Genomic DNA, 14,510 nt, shown 5'->3' with positions numbered 1-14,510 from the left:
CATTCCAGGCAATTATTGGGGTTCACATTCCAGTCAGCTAAGAACACCTTGGAAAGTGTTCATCTTTCATTTTTGAAGCTCATGATGACTCCAATCATGTGAGGAGTGATGTAGTTCCAGGACTGAGAACCTAACTGGCTATGTATGGGGTGTCTGTACTGATCTTCTCTTTTGATCCTTGGTGATGATTTTGGGGGGCTTACACGATTCAGGCTTGCAGGAACTATAAAATCCTAGGGTTTTATAGGTTCTCTCTGAGGTCCTAAAACAAATAAGGCAATTACAGGTGTGATACCATCTTCCTAAAGATGCATGCAGCCAATTAACTCTACACCCCCAAATTTTAACTGAGTCAGTGGGTATGAAGTAGAGCCAGTGTGGTGTAGTGGTCTGAGTGTCAGACTAGGACATTGGCGGGAGGCCAGGGTTCATGTTCCCACTATGGAAACCTTCTGGATGACCTTGAGCAAGTCATGCACTCTCAGTCTCAGAGGAAGACAAGAGCAAACGCCTTTTGAACAAATTTTACCAAGAAAAATCTGTGAGAGGTTTGCTTAAGGGTTGCCTTAAGGAATGACTTGAAGGCACACAGCAACAACAACGGGTGTGGAGCTTGGAAATCCCCTTCTCCCTTTCTCACATATCTGGCAAACTTATAAAGCTACCTTCAGGCTCTGAGAAGCAGGTGGTGGCCTGGAATCATTTGGGCTCTTTCCAAGCATCACACTGAACTCCTTTGGAACAGCAGAACCTCACCAACAGTTACAACACTGTTCATCAGAGTGGTACTAAGGGAGCAGTTCGGTTCAGTTTTGGATGAAAAGGTTCTAGTTCAGCCTTCTTGCCTGCCCTCTACAGAACAATGCTGTAAGGGCTGCATTTGCCATCATAGTGCTGGTTTACTAAGGCTAGAAAGCATAGTGTTGGTTTGCTATGCCAGGAACCAGAAGCAACCAAGCCTGGCTTAGAATTGTCAGCTTTTTCACTGGGTGAACTGGCAGGCACTAAATCCAGCATTTTGGAAACTGAGTAAACTAGTAAAATGCATTCAGTCTCCACACTTATGGGGGTTAGGAGTGCAAGTGGAGGGAAAAAAAACAAACATCTCTAAGCCCTCCCCCAAACCTTGTGTATGTTTTGTACATTCAATTCATTTCTGACTTAGGGCGACCCTAAGGATCATGGGGTTTTCTTGATTTGTTCAGAGGAGGTTTGTCATTACCTTCCATATTCCTATCTCTAAGGGCTAAGCTAAGGAATGCAACTAAAGCATTACTTCTGTCCAGCTTCTGGGGCCTTGTAGTACTAGATATGGCCAGAGAGGAGGAAAGTGTCCACAGCAGGGTGACCAGCATCAGAATCCAGGGATGGAAAGGAAGCAGTGATACTTGGTTTTATTTTATGCATTTATGACTTACTAAACTATTTTTAGTTTGTATTTTCTAGAATACTATTTAATAACAACAACAAGTTTATTTATTAGTCAACTGACCATATCAACAAGAGAGAGGAAAATATCAAAATATCAAAATTACTATTTAATAATTTATTTATTTGTTGTATTTTATTTTATTTTCTAGAATAGGCTCATCACCTCCAATTTTCCACAGTAAGCTGCAAAACTAAAAATAAATAAATTCTATTTAATTATTGATGGCAAACTTGCAAATAAATCAAATCCATGAAAGTTAAAACCCTCCGGCTGACTGTATTGCAAGCAGAGCAAGACCAGCTTATTCTCTAACTGTCCTGATTTGGCAGGAACAATGCCAATTAATCCTGTGTCATCCCACCTTTTCAGTTGTTTTTAAAATGTCCCAGTTTCTCTCCTCCTCCCACTTTTTCCTTTTGTCCTCAGCTTACTTCATTTACTGCAAACTGACTTCAGAGTGCAAAAGGAGCTTGCACACAATTAGCAAAGGAGAGAGAACAGAAGAGGATGGAATCTTGCTCTTCTCAATAAGCTCAGGCAAAAACAAACTGCTGCAGCCTCTCCTACTTGGTGTGTTCTTCCTCATTAATAACTTTTGCCATCTTGATCACCTTCTGATGTTCCTTGGCTACATGTGACCCTGGTTTTCATTTGTGAAATGTTGGGAGTGTATGGAATAGAACAGACGCTGGACGGTCAGCCATTAATTAACTGTTTTCCTGCAAAAGTGAGTCAGATCCCCTCAGGTGCCAGATTTTGGGTCTCAGGTGCCAGTACCAGACAGCATATGGTCAGTGATTTAGTTTATTACAATACAATCATTAGATTGGTAAAGGATTTGGATTTGGATTCTATTTCCGTTTGGTTCTGGATTCAAACCCAAAATTGTTTCATATTTTCTCTTCCTTGGGAAAAAGTGTTAGTTTTCAGCCTTCAGATTCTCAAGCCTTTAAAATGGGTATAACAGAGATATAATTCTCTTTCTCTCCAATCCCGCAGTCACATCACACATTATAATTGCAATAATAAGGCAATACTTTCCCTATGGCCTTATTTTATATCAAAGCTCACTGCTTTTGGAGCCCACTTCAGCACTAGACCTCAAACCGTGATCATATGGAGAAAGAACAAAAGGTCTTCTGCTGCCTCAGAGACCAGCATCTCTCAAACACATGCAGAGTATCACCAGTTATCTATTTGTTTCCCCTCCACAGTAACAGCAGCCTATTTCCATAAACCATGTTTAACTTTGAGGGAAGTTTTTGCCCTCACATTATATTAGACCTCAGTTATTCTCCCCGAGTCACTGAAGTAGACCTGGTGGTAAAATAAAATAATGTAAAAAGTGTTGCCTTTATAAGAAGCAGCAATCTCAGTGTTATGAATGGATTTTACAAGTAGATTGTTCGTTGTTTCAAAAATGTGCACATTCTTCCTTAAAAGCCAGACAGAATTTATGTGGGTTTCTCTCATTTGGTTCTACACTGACTAGAGTTTTTCTCAGAATAGCTTTCCACTTTGGCTCCTCTGTACCAAGAACTGGCCTAGATATTCTCTAGTTAGAAAACTGCACTCTGTGATGTCTATTTATACTGAGATGCTTTTAAAGCTAAGGCAGATGCTCAAGCTACATTTGACATGGGCAAAACTGAAATAGAATCTGAAAACCAGATTTGAAAGGGGAAAAAAATCACTTTCCTGGAAGTATGCCAGGTTGGCAGATCTCAGACTCAGAGCCTGGCCCTGAGTCTTCAGTTTTCATGGGCCATCCCCACATTGGAAACAAGAGTGCATACAGTATTTTCTTTTCTGGGGGGTTCAGCTCTGGGCAAGAGGAAAGGGTGATATGCAAACCTCCAGCTCAGCTGGTGGAATGAGTAGCAGCTTGCTACAATTTAGAAGGCTTAATTTATTGTTTCTGAAATTTGCAGATTCTCATGGGGTGGGTTTCCCATATATTCATGTAGTTAGCTTCCTTTTTCTTTCCCAGTCATTATGTCAGGGCTCACCGTCTACTCTGTAATGCATCCACCTTCTGGCAAAAAGCAAGTAGGCTTAGGAGTTTATCACTTTCCTTTTTAATCCGGTTCAAGCCTCTCGGGCTGGAGCCAGGACACGGGATGAAGGTGGGGATTATCGCACACCAAACTGCCATCAAACCGCCTTCAACATGAGTTCCAGCTGAGTCCCAGCTGCGCTCTGCTAGCACTTTTTAGAAGCCGGAAAACTCCAACTACTAAAAAGTGTTGGCAAAGTGCGGCTGGGACCTGGCTTGGACCCAGGCTGATCATGGGTGGCGGTTCGGCGGTGATTTAGTGTGTGATAATCCCTGCCTTCATCCTGCATCATGGCTCTAGCCTGGGAGGTTTGAACCAGATTAAAAAGATGAGTGATAAGCTCCTTAGTTCCTTGTCTCATGTCGGTAAGTGAGAAGGACTTATCCCCTCATTTCACCTTTCAAAATCCCTTTGGTTAAAAATGTTTGTCTTAATTTCCAAATAGGAATATACATTCTCTCTGTGTGTTTGAATGACAAACTGTGAGCATCTATGGTCAGTACTTAATGCACAATGCTTAAAGAATTCACCAGGGCAGTCGCTAGGTCCCACCAACCTCAGAAGCTAGGACTACACTGAACTGGCAAACTTAATGTTGTCCCAATGTCCAAGCTGGCTGTGGTTTTCTAGGAATTATAGTCCAAATAAGTAATATGAAGTGTAGCATTGCTGTCTGACCAGTCATTCTGAACTTGGCAAGGGTTCAGTTTTGGCAATTGATCACAACTGCTCAAAATGCTGGGTTTTATTGTTAGTCAGAATTAAAATGGACACATACACAAAAATGGGGATACGATTCTGGAAACATGATCATCCACCGTTTCTTGGATTTCCACAGGCACTGCCCACAAATACTCAAGGGTTACTTCATAGCCATACAGGGCATGCCTACATGGGCCATACATTTCCTCCTGCCCTCACACTGCTCTGTCCAAACAACATGGAACCAAAGCCCTAATTTGAGTGCAGACTGTCTTCCTGCTGTGCTGCCTTGCGCTGTCACTGTTGGTATGAGTCTCTCCCACTAAAGTCACAACAAGGTGGGCAGCCAAGTAACTGACACTGGGTGCCTTGTTTTCAACCTCAGAGGGGGCAACTCATGCCAGTGGCAGTGGCACTGGTATCACAGCAGGATGCATGTGTAGATAGCCGCTTGATATCACTCCAGAATGGCAAGATAGTGACCAGAATTTGGGGCAGCTTTGTGGCCAGAATACTCCAGGAACAACCCAGAGTATTTTGGCCAGTGTAGACTTGCCCACAGAATGGGAAGTTAGAAACAACAAGGCATAGAAATCAGTCACTATGTTTATGTGTTTGTTTATTGTTTGCTAAAATACCCAAAGAAACTACAATACATCAGCCTTATTTTTAACAGATTTTCATTCTCAAAACACTCATTATTATCCATTTCCCACTTCAGTCTCATTTTCACACTTTTTCAAGTGGCGTCACCAACAATTCATTATAAAGTGGTTACCTCTTGAACGTCCCTACCCCAAAACTGTGTATACATATGGGGGGGGGGGGGGGGATTGAAAATCCTGGGAGGAGAGGGGATAATTGGCCCAATAATTTTCAATTCATTTAGTGACCAACGCCAATGAACAATCAGTTCTCCAGAGAGTTGTCATGTGGGAAATACCAAATGTGCAACAGCACACATCATACATGGATCTCATTTCACCCTTCAGGGCAACCTGTGTGGGTGATGTTTTGAGAAACATCTCAGACTCTCTAAAGAACATTTCCTCAGTGACACTGAGGCATCTTTCTTGATCAGCTTTTCAGTTTCTTAGACTCCTGTTGTCTCAGAGTTTCCAAAAGGGTACTGTTGGCAAGCCTTCAAGGGAAGGGTGTTTCAGGTTATGGCATCTTTTGTATGACATCTTTTTTAAAAAGGCACCTTGACTTATTTATGTGTCTGTGTGTGTCACAAACACAATGAGAGGGAGTGGTGGTATCTGAAGCTGTGTAGGCGTGCATGAGGTTGCAGGAACATGGTGTGTAAATCACACCGGATGTATGTGTCCGGTTACAACTGTATGTTGTTTATTGTGCATTTGCCAGGCAATGTTTTGCCCATGATTGTTTCTGAATCTTCACCTACTGTAAATACTCTGTATTGCCCAATACTAGCCCAAACACTGCCATCCTCTGAATACATTAAGCAAACTGAGCATCAATTCACTTCTTTTGCATAATTTATTCTGCAGTTAGTTAACTGATGGATGTAGGGGAGGTAGAAATGCCGTGGAAAACCCACATGCCGCACTTGGTATGTCATTCTATCCCAGATAGCAATGTGCCCATGGCTTTTGAGATTTCAACAGCATGGCCTATGCATATTTTCAAGGTGAACTTAAGGACTAGAAAGTTGTGTGCTTATTTTTAAAAAGTGGAGTCTTTGAAGAAGCTAAAATTTGCACCATTCTGTGTTTGCATATTGGGGTCTTAGAAGCATGGAAGAAACATAGCCCTAAAATTGGTGTAGGGGTGCATGTGAACCCCTTTGTGGTCTCCCCTGCCTCAACAGCATTTAATCTTTGTAGCTAAGCCTGTATGGGCTCCACATAGTTGGCAGGGTAGAGCCCCACACGGCCACTGTCAGTCACCCCCTTGCACCACCCTTGCTCATCTTCATCTTCCAGCTTGGTAAGCAGTTCGCCTGAGATGGGAAAAAAGGGAGAAGGAAACATCATTAATACAGCAGCTAAGAGGAGAGAGACTCACAAATACTGGCAGTGACAACTAAGCTAGGAGATCAACCACAGTGCTTAGAAACGTTACTTTTTGGACTATGTTGTCTATACAGGCTGGATACTTCTGTGTCATCATTTAAAAAGTAGTACAGTCGACCCTTCTTATACAAGGATTTTTTATACATGGATTCAAGCAGCCATGGTTTGAAAATGTTTTTAAAAGTATAAATTTCAAATATCAAACCTTGATTTTCCATTTTTTATAAGGGACACCATTTTGCAATGTCATTATATTTAATGGAACTTGAACATCCATGGAATTTGTTATCCACGGGAGATCTTGGAACCAAACCCCAGCGTATAACAAGGGTTCACTGTATTTCCAAGCTCTGATCAACAACTGCCATAGGCAGCAAAGAGATGGTTTCAGACAATATTTTTCTTAATTTCAAAGACTTCAAGACCACCTTTCAAAAGACATTCTCCCAAGATGGCATGTATGTATGTGTACATGCCTTCAAGTCGCCTATCGACTTATGGCATCCCCATGAATTTCATATGGTTTTCATAAAGGAAGTAGTAGCCTACAGCACCTGGTATTCAGTGGAGGTCTCTCATCCAAGTACTAACCAGGGCTGACCTCTGGCGTCTTTAGGTTATTTAGGCCCTGTACAGTGAATTATTCTGAAACACCATCAATATAAGTATTTAAAACAATAAAATAAAAAAGAGAATAGATAACATTTCAGGGCAACAATCTCAGTGTAAAATCTAGGAAATAGAAAGAAAAAAGTGGAATAAAACAATAACATTCACTTTAAAATAAAAACCAAATGAAATGAAATAATCCTTAGGGCCAGCCTAAGAGAAAAATGAGAGGGAGGCAAATGTGTCTCTTGTGAGAAGGATTTCTATTAGCCAGAGGGCACTCCTAAAAAGAGAGCCAATGAGATATAGTGGTTTGAGCATTGGGACTAGGACTCTGGAGATCAATTCCCCACTCACCCATGGAGACCCACTGGGTGAGCTACTGGGTGAGCTTGGGCAAGTCACACACTCTCAGCCCCTGAAAATCCTGTAAAAGCCTTAGGGATGCCATAAGTTGAAAACAACTGGAAGGCACACAACAACAATCCCTGAAATGCCTTCTCTTCACTGCCCACTAATTTAAACACTCATATCCTCAGGCATGTGAGCCATGTAGTGTGTGGTGTAGTTATTTGAGTGTTGGACTAAAACTCTGGAGACCAGGATTTGAATCCTTGCTCAGCCATGGAAACCCACTGGATGGCCGTTGTTGTTGTTGTTGTTATCCACCCTCGAGTCGATCTCGACCCACAGCGACCCTGTAGATGAGACATCTCCAAGACTCCCTATTCTCCACTGCTCTGCTCAGGTCCTGCAAATTCATACCCATGACCTCCTTAAAAGAGTCCATCCATCTAGCATGTGGCCTTCCTCTCTTCTGCTTCCCTCCACCTTTCCTAGCATGATTTTTTCCCCAATGAGTCGTGTCTCCTCATGATGTGGCCAAAGTATGACAGCCTCCGTCTTGTCCTCTTGGCTTCCAGAGAGATTTCTGGTTTGATCTGCTCTAGGACCCATTTGTTTGACTTCTTGGCTGTCCATGGTAATCTCAGCACTCTTCTCCTGCACCACATCTCATTTTAGGATATTTTCTAGTTCTCTCATAGCTGCCCTCCCCATTCTTATAGTCTTCTTATGATTTCTTGATTGAAATCCCCACTCTGATCAATATTTGATCCCAGGTATGAAAATCCTTTTACTATTTCCATTTACTCATTGTCTAGGTAGAATATGTGTACATTTTCTGTAGTCATTATTTTTGTTTTCTTTATGTTAATCTCTCAGCTTCAGAAGAAGGTAAAGACAAACCCACTTTGAACAAATCTTGCCAAGAAAACCGGGCCATCATAAATCAGAAATGACCTGAAGGTACACAACAACAACAGATCCTCAAACATTATAAAGATAGCAGTACTTAATATGAATCTTATCTAACAATAGCTATGATTGCTGGCCAGCCTTTCCTTTATTAGGGAGATTGCTAGTTAATAGGCCAGGAAAGTGGCCAGGTTTTGTCAATGGGAGATCTCTCTTGAGTGTTAGCCATCAAAGCTTTGGGAAAGTGATACACACCCTGTATTTATGAGACAAATTGTGTGTGAGAGAGTGTGTAGGTATAAAGAGATAATTTTGAAATAGATGGACAAAAGCAGAAAGTTTTGAAACAGATGGACCAAAGACAGAGTTATACTGAAAACAACCCAGAGCTCTGATGTTGAGATTTTGGGAAAGTTACTTTTAACACCTCAACTCCCAGAATCCTTCTCCCACAACCCTCCTTTCTGGGATATGAAGTCCAAAAATAATGAACAAATTTGCTGCCTAGTAAGAGCATGTAGGCTACTTGCCCTCATTTGTGCTCAATGTGTCTACTTGAACATAAAGCAAAAATTACATGAATATTATGTAACAATATTAAATAATTAATATTAAGTAAATAAATATTATATAATCACACAAAAGGATCAAAGGTCTCAAGTTCTCTCTTAAGAGACAGATGGGTAACAGATGTTTTGGCCTGCAATGCCTATTACTCTGGTCCAGTATGGCTGATAGTAAGGGACTGTGGGAGTTGTAATTCAAAATGCCTGGATCACCAACTGTTCCTACTCCTGCTTTAGGCGAACCAAATCTCCAGTGAAAGGTTGCTTACAGAACCTCTTCCTGCCAAGGGAGGATGAAATATCCATGTACTAGAAAAGGAAAAAACCGAGCTGAGCAGGACCTCCAGCAAAAGTCAGAGGTGGTCTGCAAAGAGATAAATCTTCATTTGAAAGGATGTAATGGAACTGAGAGTTTGGAAAGATGACACTCACCTGCTTTGAAGCTTAGCTCATCTGCCTCTTGGCCAGTATAGTCATACACAGCACGGACCCTCTGTCCCGAAACTGGTGCAGGGGGTGGCTTTGCACTGCAAGAAGTGGTGAGAATGTGAGCAGAAGGCCAGAGAAATACCTGCCAGTTTTGCTTGTTAATTCAGAATATTCCCACAGACGAAGGCTGTTAGTCAGAGACTGAAAAAGTTACTCTTGGGGTCTCCAACTCCCAGAGCCAGCCAGCCAAGCAAGGAGTAAGAACCAAGAGATGGATTCTATACCTTCCAACTGTCCCAATATGACAGGAAGAATCCTAATTAATCCGCTCTCTTCCCATTTTTTCACTACTAAAATGTCCCGCTTTCCCTCTTTCTTCTCAGCTTACTTCACTTACTGCAAACTGCGTTAAAACAATTAACTCAACAGCAGGGAGAGGACAGGAGAGGATGAAATCTTGCCCTTCCCATGGTGGTTTCAAGTAGTTTCTGATGTATGGAGACCCTAAGGTGACCCCATCACAGGGTTTTCTTGGCAAGATTTGTTCAAAGGGGGGGCTTGCCCTTCCTCTGAGGTTAAGAGAGTGTGACTTGCCCAAGGTAACCCAGTGGGTTTCCACGGTCAAGCGGAGATTTGAACTGTGGTCTCCAGAGTCATAGTCCAATGCTCAAACCACTACACCATACTGGCTCTCATGCTTTCCCAGTAGGCTCAGGCAAAAGCAAATTGCTGCAGCCTCTCCTAGCTCATGTGTTCTTCCTCATTAATAACTTTTACCATTTTGATTACACAATGATCTTGCTTGGCCACATGTGTTTTCACCTGTGAAATCTTGGCAGGTTTGGGATTAGACTGGACACAGAACCAATTCTAGGGCAACAGAAGGAAGCGGCCATGTGCGACAGTGGAACAATACAAACCATATACAAATCTTCCTGTATATTATCTTAATACAAGATGGAATCAAAGCTTTGTAAAAGGACAGGACAGAATCTAGCATTAGACAGTGTGAGGCAGCTACCTAATGGGGTACATTTGGGTGGTATTAAATGGGCAGCAAATTGTTAGTTATTTACTTTATTATTATAGAGTTTTTTATTATAGTTTTTTTAAACTGCCAGAAATACACAAAGGTATTTATGAGATTTTCTTTCTTATATACCAACACAGCTTGGCTGGTTTTCAGCAGTGACTTGTGTAGAAGTATCCCACACAATTTAGAAGAACAACACAACAACAACGATGAAGCTGTCATAAATGTCTCTTTCTATTTTAAAACACTGATATAATTAAGTGGAACTGTTGCCTCTTTGATGATGATGATGATGATCCCACTTTCCCCCAAAAAATTGGAACACAAAGCAGTTTACAGATTATAAGAATGATACAATTTAAAACATACAAAAGTATTAAATATATATAATGAGTATTAAAATAGAAATAAACTAGTACAGTATTAAAACACACCACCCATTAACAGAATAAAATACAATTAAAAATACCCATATCCATGGCATTTATACTCTTAGTAATTTGCCAAGATTATAAGAACTGCCAAATTGTTTGGATTAGGAAAAAGTATTAAGTTTTGTCTGTGAAAGTTATACACAGATTAAATATAAGGTCATTCTGGTGCTTGACAGATGCTTTTAATAATGCAACTTGAAATTTGAATAGGAACTGAGAAGGGAAATAGATAGGATACTGGATTTTTTCTCAATCCAGAGTTTAGTAGTCCTTATAGCTTCGCAAGCATCACTGCCATGGTTAAGCAAAGAGATATGATGTCCATCTGGTGACTTCAGAGTTACATTACAGAAAGGGATACTCACTTTTAGACATTCATGGAAGTACAACCAGTCATCATATAATCCTCCTTAACATTTCCAAAACAAACACAATAAGAAAACAAAACTTCCAGTCACACTGTTTCTTTAGGACAGGATGGGGGAATGTGACACATGAGCCAAACCTGGGGTGCCAGTCTGGCCTTCTCAGCTTCCCAAGGCAATCACACCTCCTACGTCCTCATTACAACTTCATGACATCTGATGGTATTTTAAATTTCTGGTCCTACCCTTTTGTCTTTGGCCCTGCCCCCAAGAGAATCTCCCCTCAAATATATCTGAAATTTAATTCAGCTCTGATGAGGCAAGAAGTTTTCCACCCTTTTAGTCCTCATACTCCCTTGGAACTGATTATCTGGAACATAAGCAGAGCCTCCCTGGATCAGACGTAGGACTTTATTACGTGCAGCTTTTAACCCGCCGTCAACGTTGGAAAATAGCCCCTTTGGCAATACTTATCACACAATGCCATCTCTATCTCATCACTTCCTTGCCCCCCCCCCCCGAATGCTGTTAAGAGTGCACCTAGTAATTGTCAGGGAAAACTTGTCAATAAGCTTCCAAATGTGCTGATGTAGTCCTTAAATATGATGAATTTCTCGCATGCCAGTTCTGGTATTGGGATCACATGGTGTTAGTGTCTTTCCCTCTTCCATTCTCCAGGGCTGAACAGATCGTCCCTAATGGGCAGCCGTCAGCTGCCTCTTTCTTCACCGGATTGGGGCCGCGGCAACTACACACCACAGCCCCAATCTGGCCTCTCCTTTGCGCCGTGGAAAGGACGCCATAGCCACCGGTGCCGTGGCTTTTCAGCACGCCTTTGGTGCTGCGTCATCTGGATGCAGCAGCAGAGGAACACCATGATGCTGCCTGCCATGAAGTGGGGCACATGGCATCATGCCGGTATGGGGGCAGAGTCGGGGTGTGTGTCATGTGGACACCATGCCCCCACTCCGCCCCGATGCCAGCCTTTATTCCCGGTCTGCACAGCCTCTCCCTCACTATTCCCAAACAAGCTGTTTTCCTTTTTTAAAACATTATTTTTCTAAAAATTAAAATTGTATTAGCATACCTCTAGAATTGTGTTAAAAATAAAATAAATTTAAAAAAACCCGAAGGCATGTTGGGTAGGGCATAGGACAGGAAGGCTAGCTTAGGGAGGAGTGTGGAAGAAAGCATGAGGAGCCACTTGCACAATTGTGGAGACATGTGAGACAATGTTCCCAAACTGGTATGTACCCAGTTCCCTTTACTAGTGTGATCATAGTGAGAATGGGGCTTGTGTGATAAATACCTATAGGTTGGTGCCTAGAAGGAAGTCACTTGCGCTCCCTTTTTACTAATTGTGCCCAGTTTTCAATATCTTGGTTCAATTTTTCATTTGACGTTTTTATTTTTTGAAGAAATGATTGTGGTAGACCATTTTTATAAAAAGAGGGAATTTGGGCAGAGAGGGTTACTACAACCAGAATGACTGCTACATAATCCCTGAAGGTCAAGGAAGGTGTGGGGAAATGCAGAGGGAGTGTGCTGCACCATAATGTTTTGGCATACCAGAAGTATCATCCCTTCTTGTCATGCTGCCATTTTGACCAGTTTTGTTTTGTTTTGGGAAACCTGGAGCTTGGGAAGCAAGCTACCATATTTGTGACCAAATTCTGGTAGATTTAGCCAATTTTGGGGGGAGGGGGGAACATCACAAAATTGGCAATAAATGTTTTTAAGTGTTGCAGGCTTTGGCATACCTTCCAATTGTCTTGATTTGGCAGGAATAGTCCTGATTAATCCTCTGCCATCCCACTTTTTTCAGCAGCTTTTAAAATGTGCAAGTTTTTCCCCTCTTCCTCACATTCTCCCTGTTGTTCTAAGCTTATTTAAATTGCTGTCAACTGAGCGCCCAACCAGATGGACTGGAATAACCAGAAAGTCCCTGGTTTGTTTCCTGTCTTATCTTGTCCTGTCTTGTCTTTTCCTTTCCTTTCTTCTTTTCTTTTTCTTTTCATTTTTTTTAATGATCTGAACTAATCTTGCAAAGAAACCAACGTGATAGCTTTGCCTTTGGGTCACCATAAATTGGAAATAATTTGACACAACAATAACAAATATTACATTTTACCCATTCTGAAGTATTCCAAGGGAACTCCCAGCACTTACAAGGACTTTTTATTCTCATTTTCCAAGTAAGTTTAAATTAAACTAGTATTTCCTGAAATGAAATGTACCTCCCTACAGCAGTGTATTTCTTGCTATCCTAGAGCTAGCTAATAGGGCCACTGCCAAGAAACACAGCAACTCTTCCTAGGGCAGTAGATTCAATGGAGATCAAGCAAAGGAAAGAGGAATGCTAGCAACAAAAGAAAAGTATCCCAGCGCTTAACTAGTGTAATACTGCTAAAGCACTTTAACTCTCTGATCTTGGCCCTCTCCAGACATGCCCTTTGCGGTGTCTCCACGACATGCTAGTGTTGCCTTGGGGCGGCGCGTGCACATGCCCCGCAACCCTAGCACGTTGTGCATGCGCTGCCGTTATGCAGCTGCACAGCTGCGACGTATATGTACCGTCTTTGGCGCTTTGCAGCGCAGCAAAAAGGAGCCGCTTTTTAGCTCCTTTTCTGCTGCGCAGCTGTGCTGCGCAATTTGTATGCTGCGGCGCAGCTCTGCAGCAGAGAGAGGCTCCAAGGAGGTGCCTCTTCTGGGCGGTCTGTACCCCATCTGTGTTTTCTGAATAATAATTAAAAAGGTCTCAGTGGAAATTGGTGAAAGGCAATTTCTCAACAGGTACTACATGTGTATGGAGAAGGGGAAAGAACACAAGGGGAGTGAGGGAAACCTGCAATATTTCAAGAAAGGATGTGGATGCAAAACCATGGCCCGGTACAGACGGGACTATTGGGCGCCCTCGTCATGTGCTAGGGGTTGGCCGAGGGCGCTCTGCCCACACGTGCCTCAACCTTAGCACGTGATGAGGGCGTAATAATGGCGGCACCCTGTACTGATGGGCGCTGCCATTGTTACGTGCAGGACACCTAGTGTCAACACGTTGCAGCGCCATTATGACATCGCAAGTGTGCCATTGGTGCACTGCGACATCATAATTGCGCCACAAGAAGAACCCACTTTTTGCGGGTTCTTTTTGCTCCGCAGGGAAGTCCCGTGGTCTGGAGGCTACGGATTCCCCGCGGAGCAAAACTAGGCACCAGCAGACTGCCCTTTTTGGGCGGTCTGTACCAGGCCTATGAATATGCAAGTAAAATGAAGGCAAAAAGGACTGGAAAGTCAAGATACTTCCAGTGACTTTTTCCCTGTCTGGATAAGCCCTGAATTCAAAGTGCAAATGTTTGCACTGTTTTAACTCAGCAGGGAGAATCAGCATGGTGTAGTGATTTGAGCATTGGACTATGACTCTTGAAATCAGGGTTCAATTCCCCATGACAGGGAATCCCACTGGGTCAGTCACACACAGCCACAGAAAAACCTGTTATAGGTTCACTTTAGGGTTGCCATAAGGCAGGAAAAACTTGAAGGCACACAGCCACAACACAGATGAGAAAGGAGAGAAGGCAGTGGAATCT

General features: G+C 42.3%; 1 protein-coding gene across 6 annotated transcripts in view; it reads right to left on the bottom strand.

Annotated features, from left to right (window-relative positions):
• Positions 1-3,845: 3,845 nt before the first annotated feature.
• LOC149303602 (protein kinase C and casein kinase II substrate protein 3-like) overlaps positions 3,846-14,510 on the bottom strand; it is a 47,857-nt gene continuing 37,192 nt past the window's right edge. For all 6 annotated transcript variants that reach the window (XM_089480134.1, XM_089480138.1, XM_089480136.1 and 3 more), the window contains 2 exons: positions 9,095-9,189; positions 3,846-6,157 (listed from right to left, as the gene is read on the bottom strand). In XM_089480134.1, the coding sequence (XP_089336260.1) occupies positions 6,042-6,157; positions 9,095-9,189 (211 nt within the window). In that variant the 3' untranslated portion in view covers positions 3,846-6,041. The remainder of the gene's footprint in view (positions 6,158-9,094; positions 9,190-14,510) is intronic.

This window comes from Sceloporus occidentalis, unplaced genomic scaffold (genome assembly GCF_023333645.1).
Source record: "Sceloporus occidentalis isolate IW3139 unplaced genomic scaffold, rSceOcc1.0.p SCAF_14, whole genome shotgun sequence".
Taxonomy (NCBI): Eukaryota; Metazoa; Chordata; class Lepidosauria; order Squamata; family Phrynosomatidae; genus Sceloporus; species Sceloporus occidentalis.
Note: the sequence above shows the minus strand (reverse complement) of the source record. Positions and strands in the feature narration are given on the sequence as shown.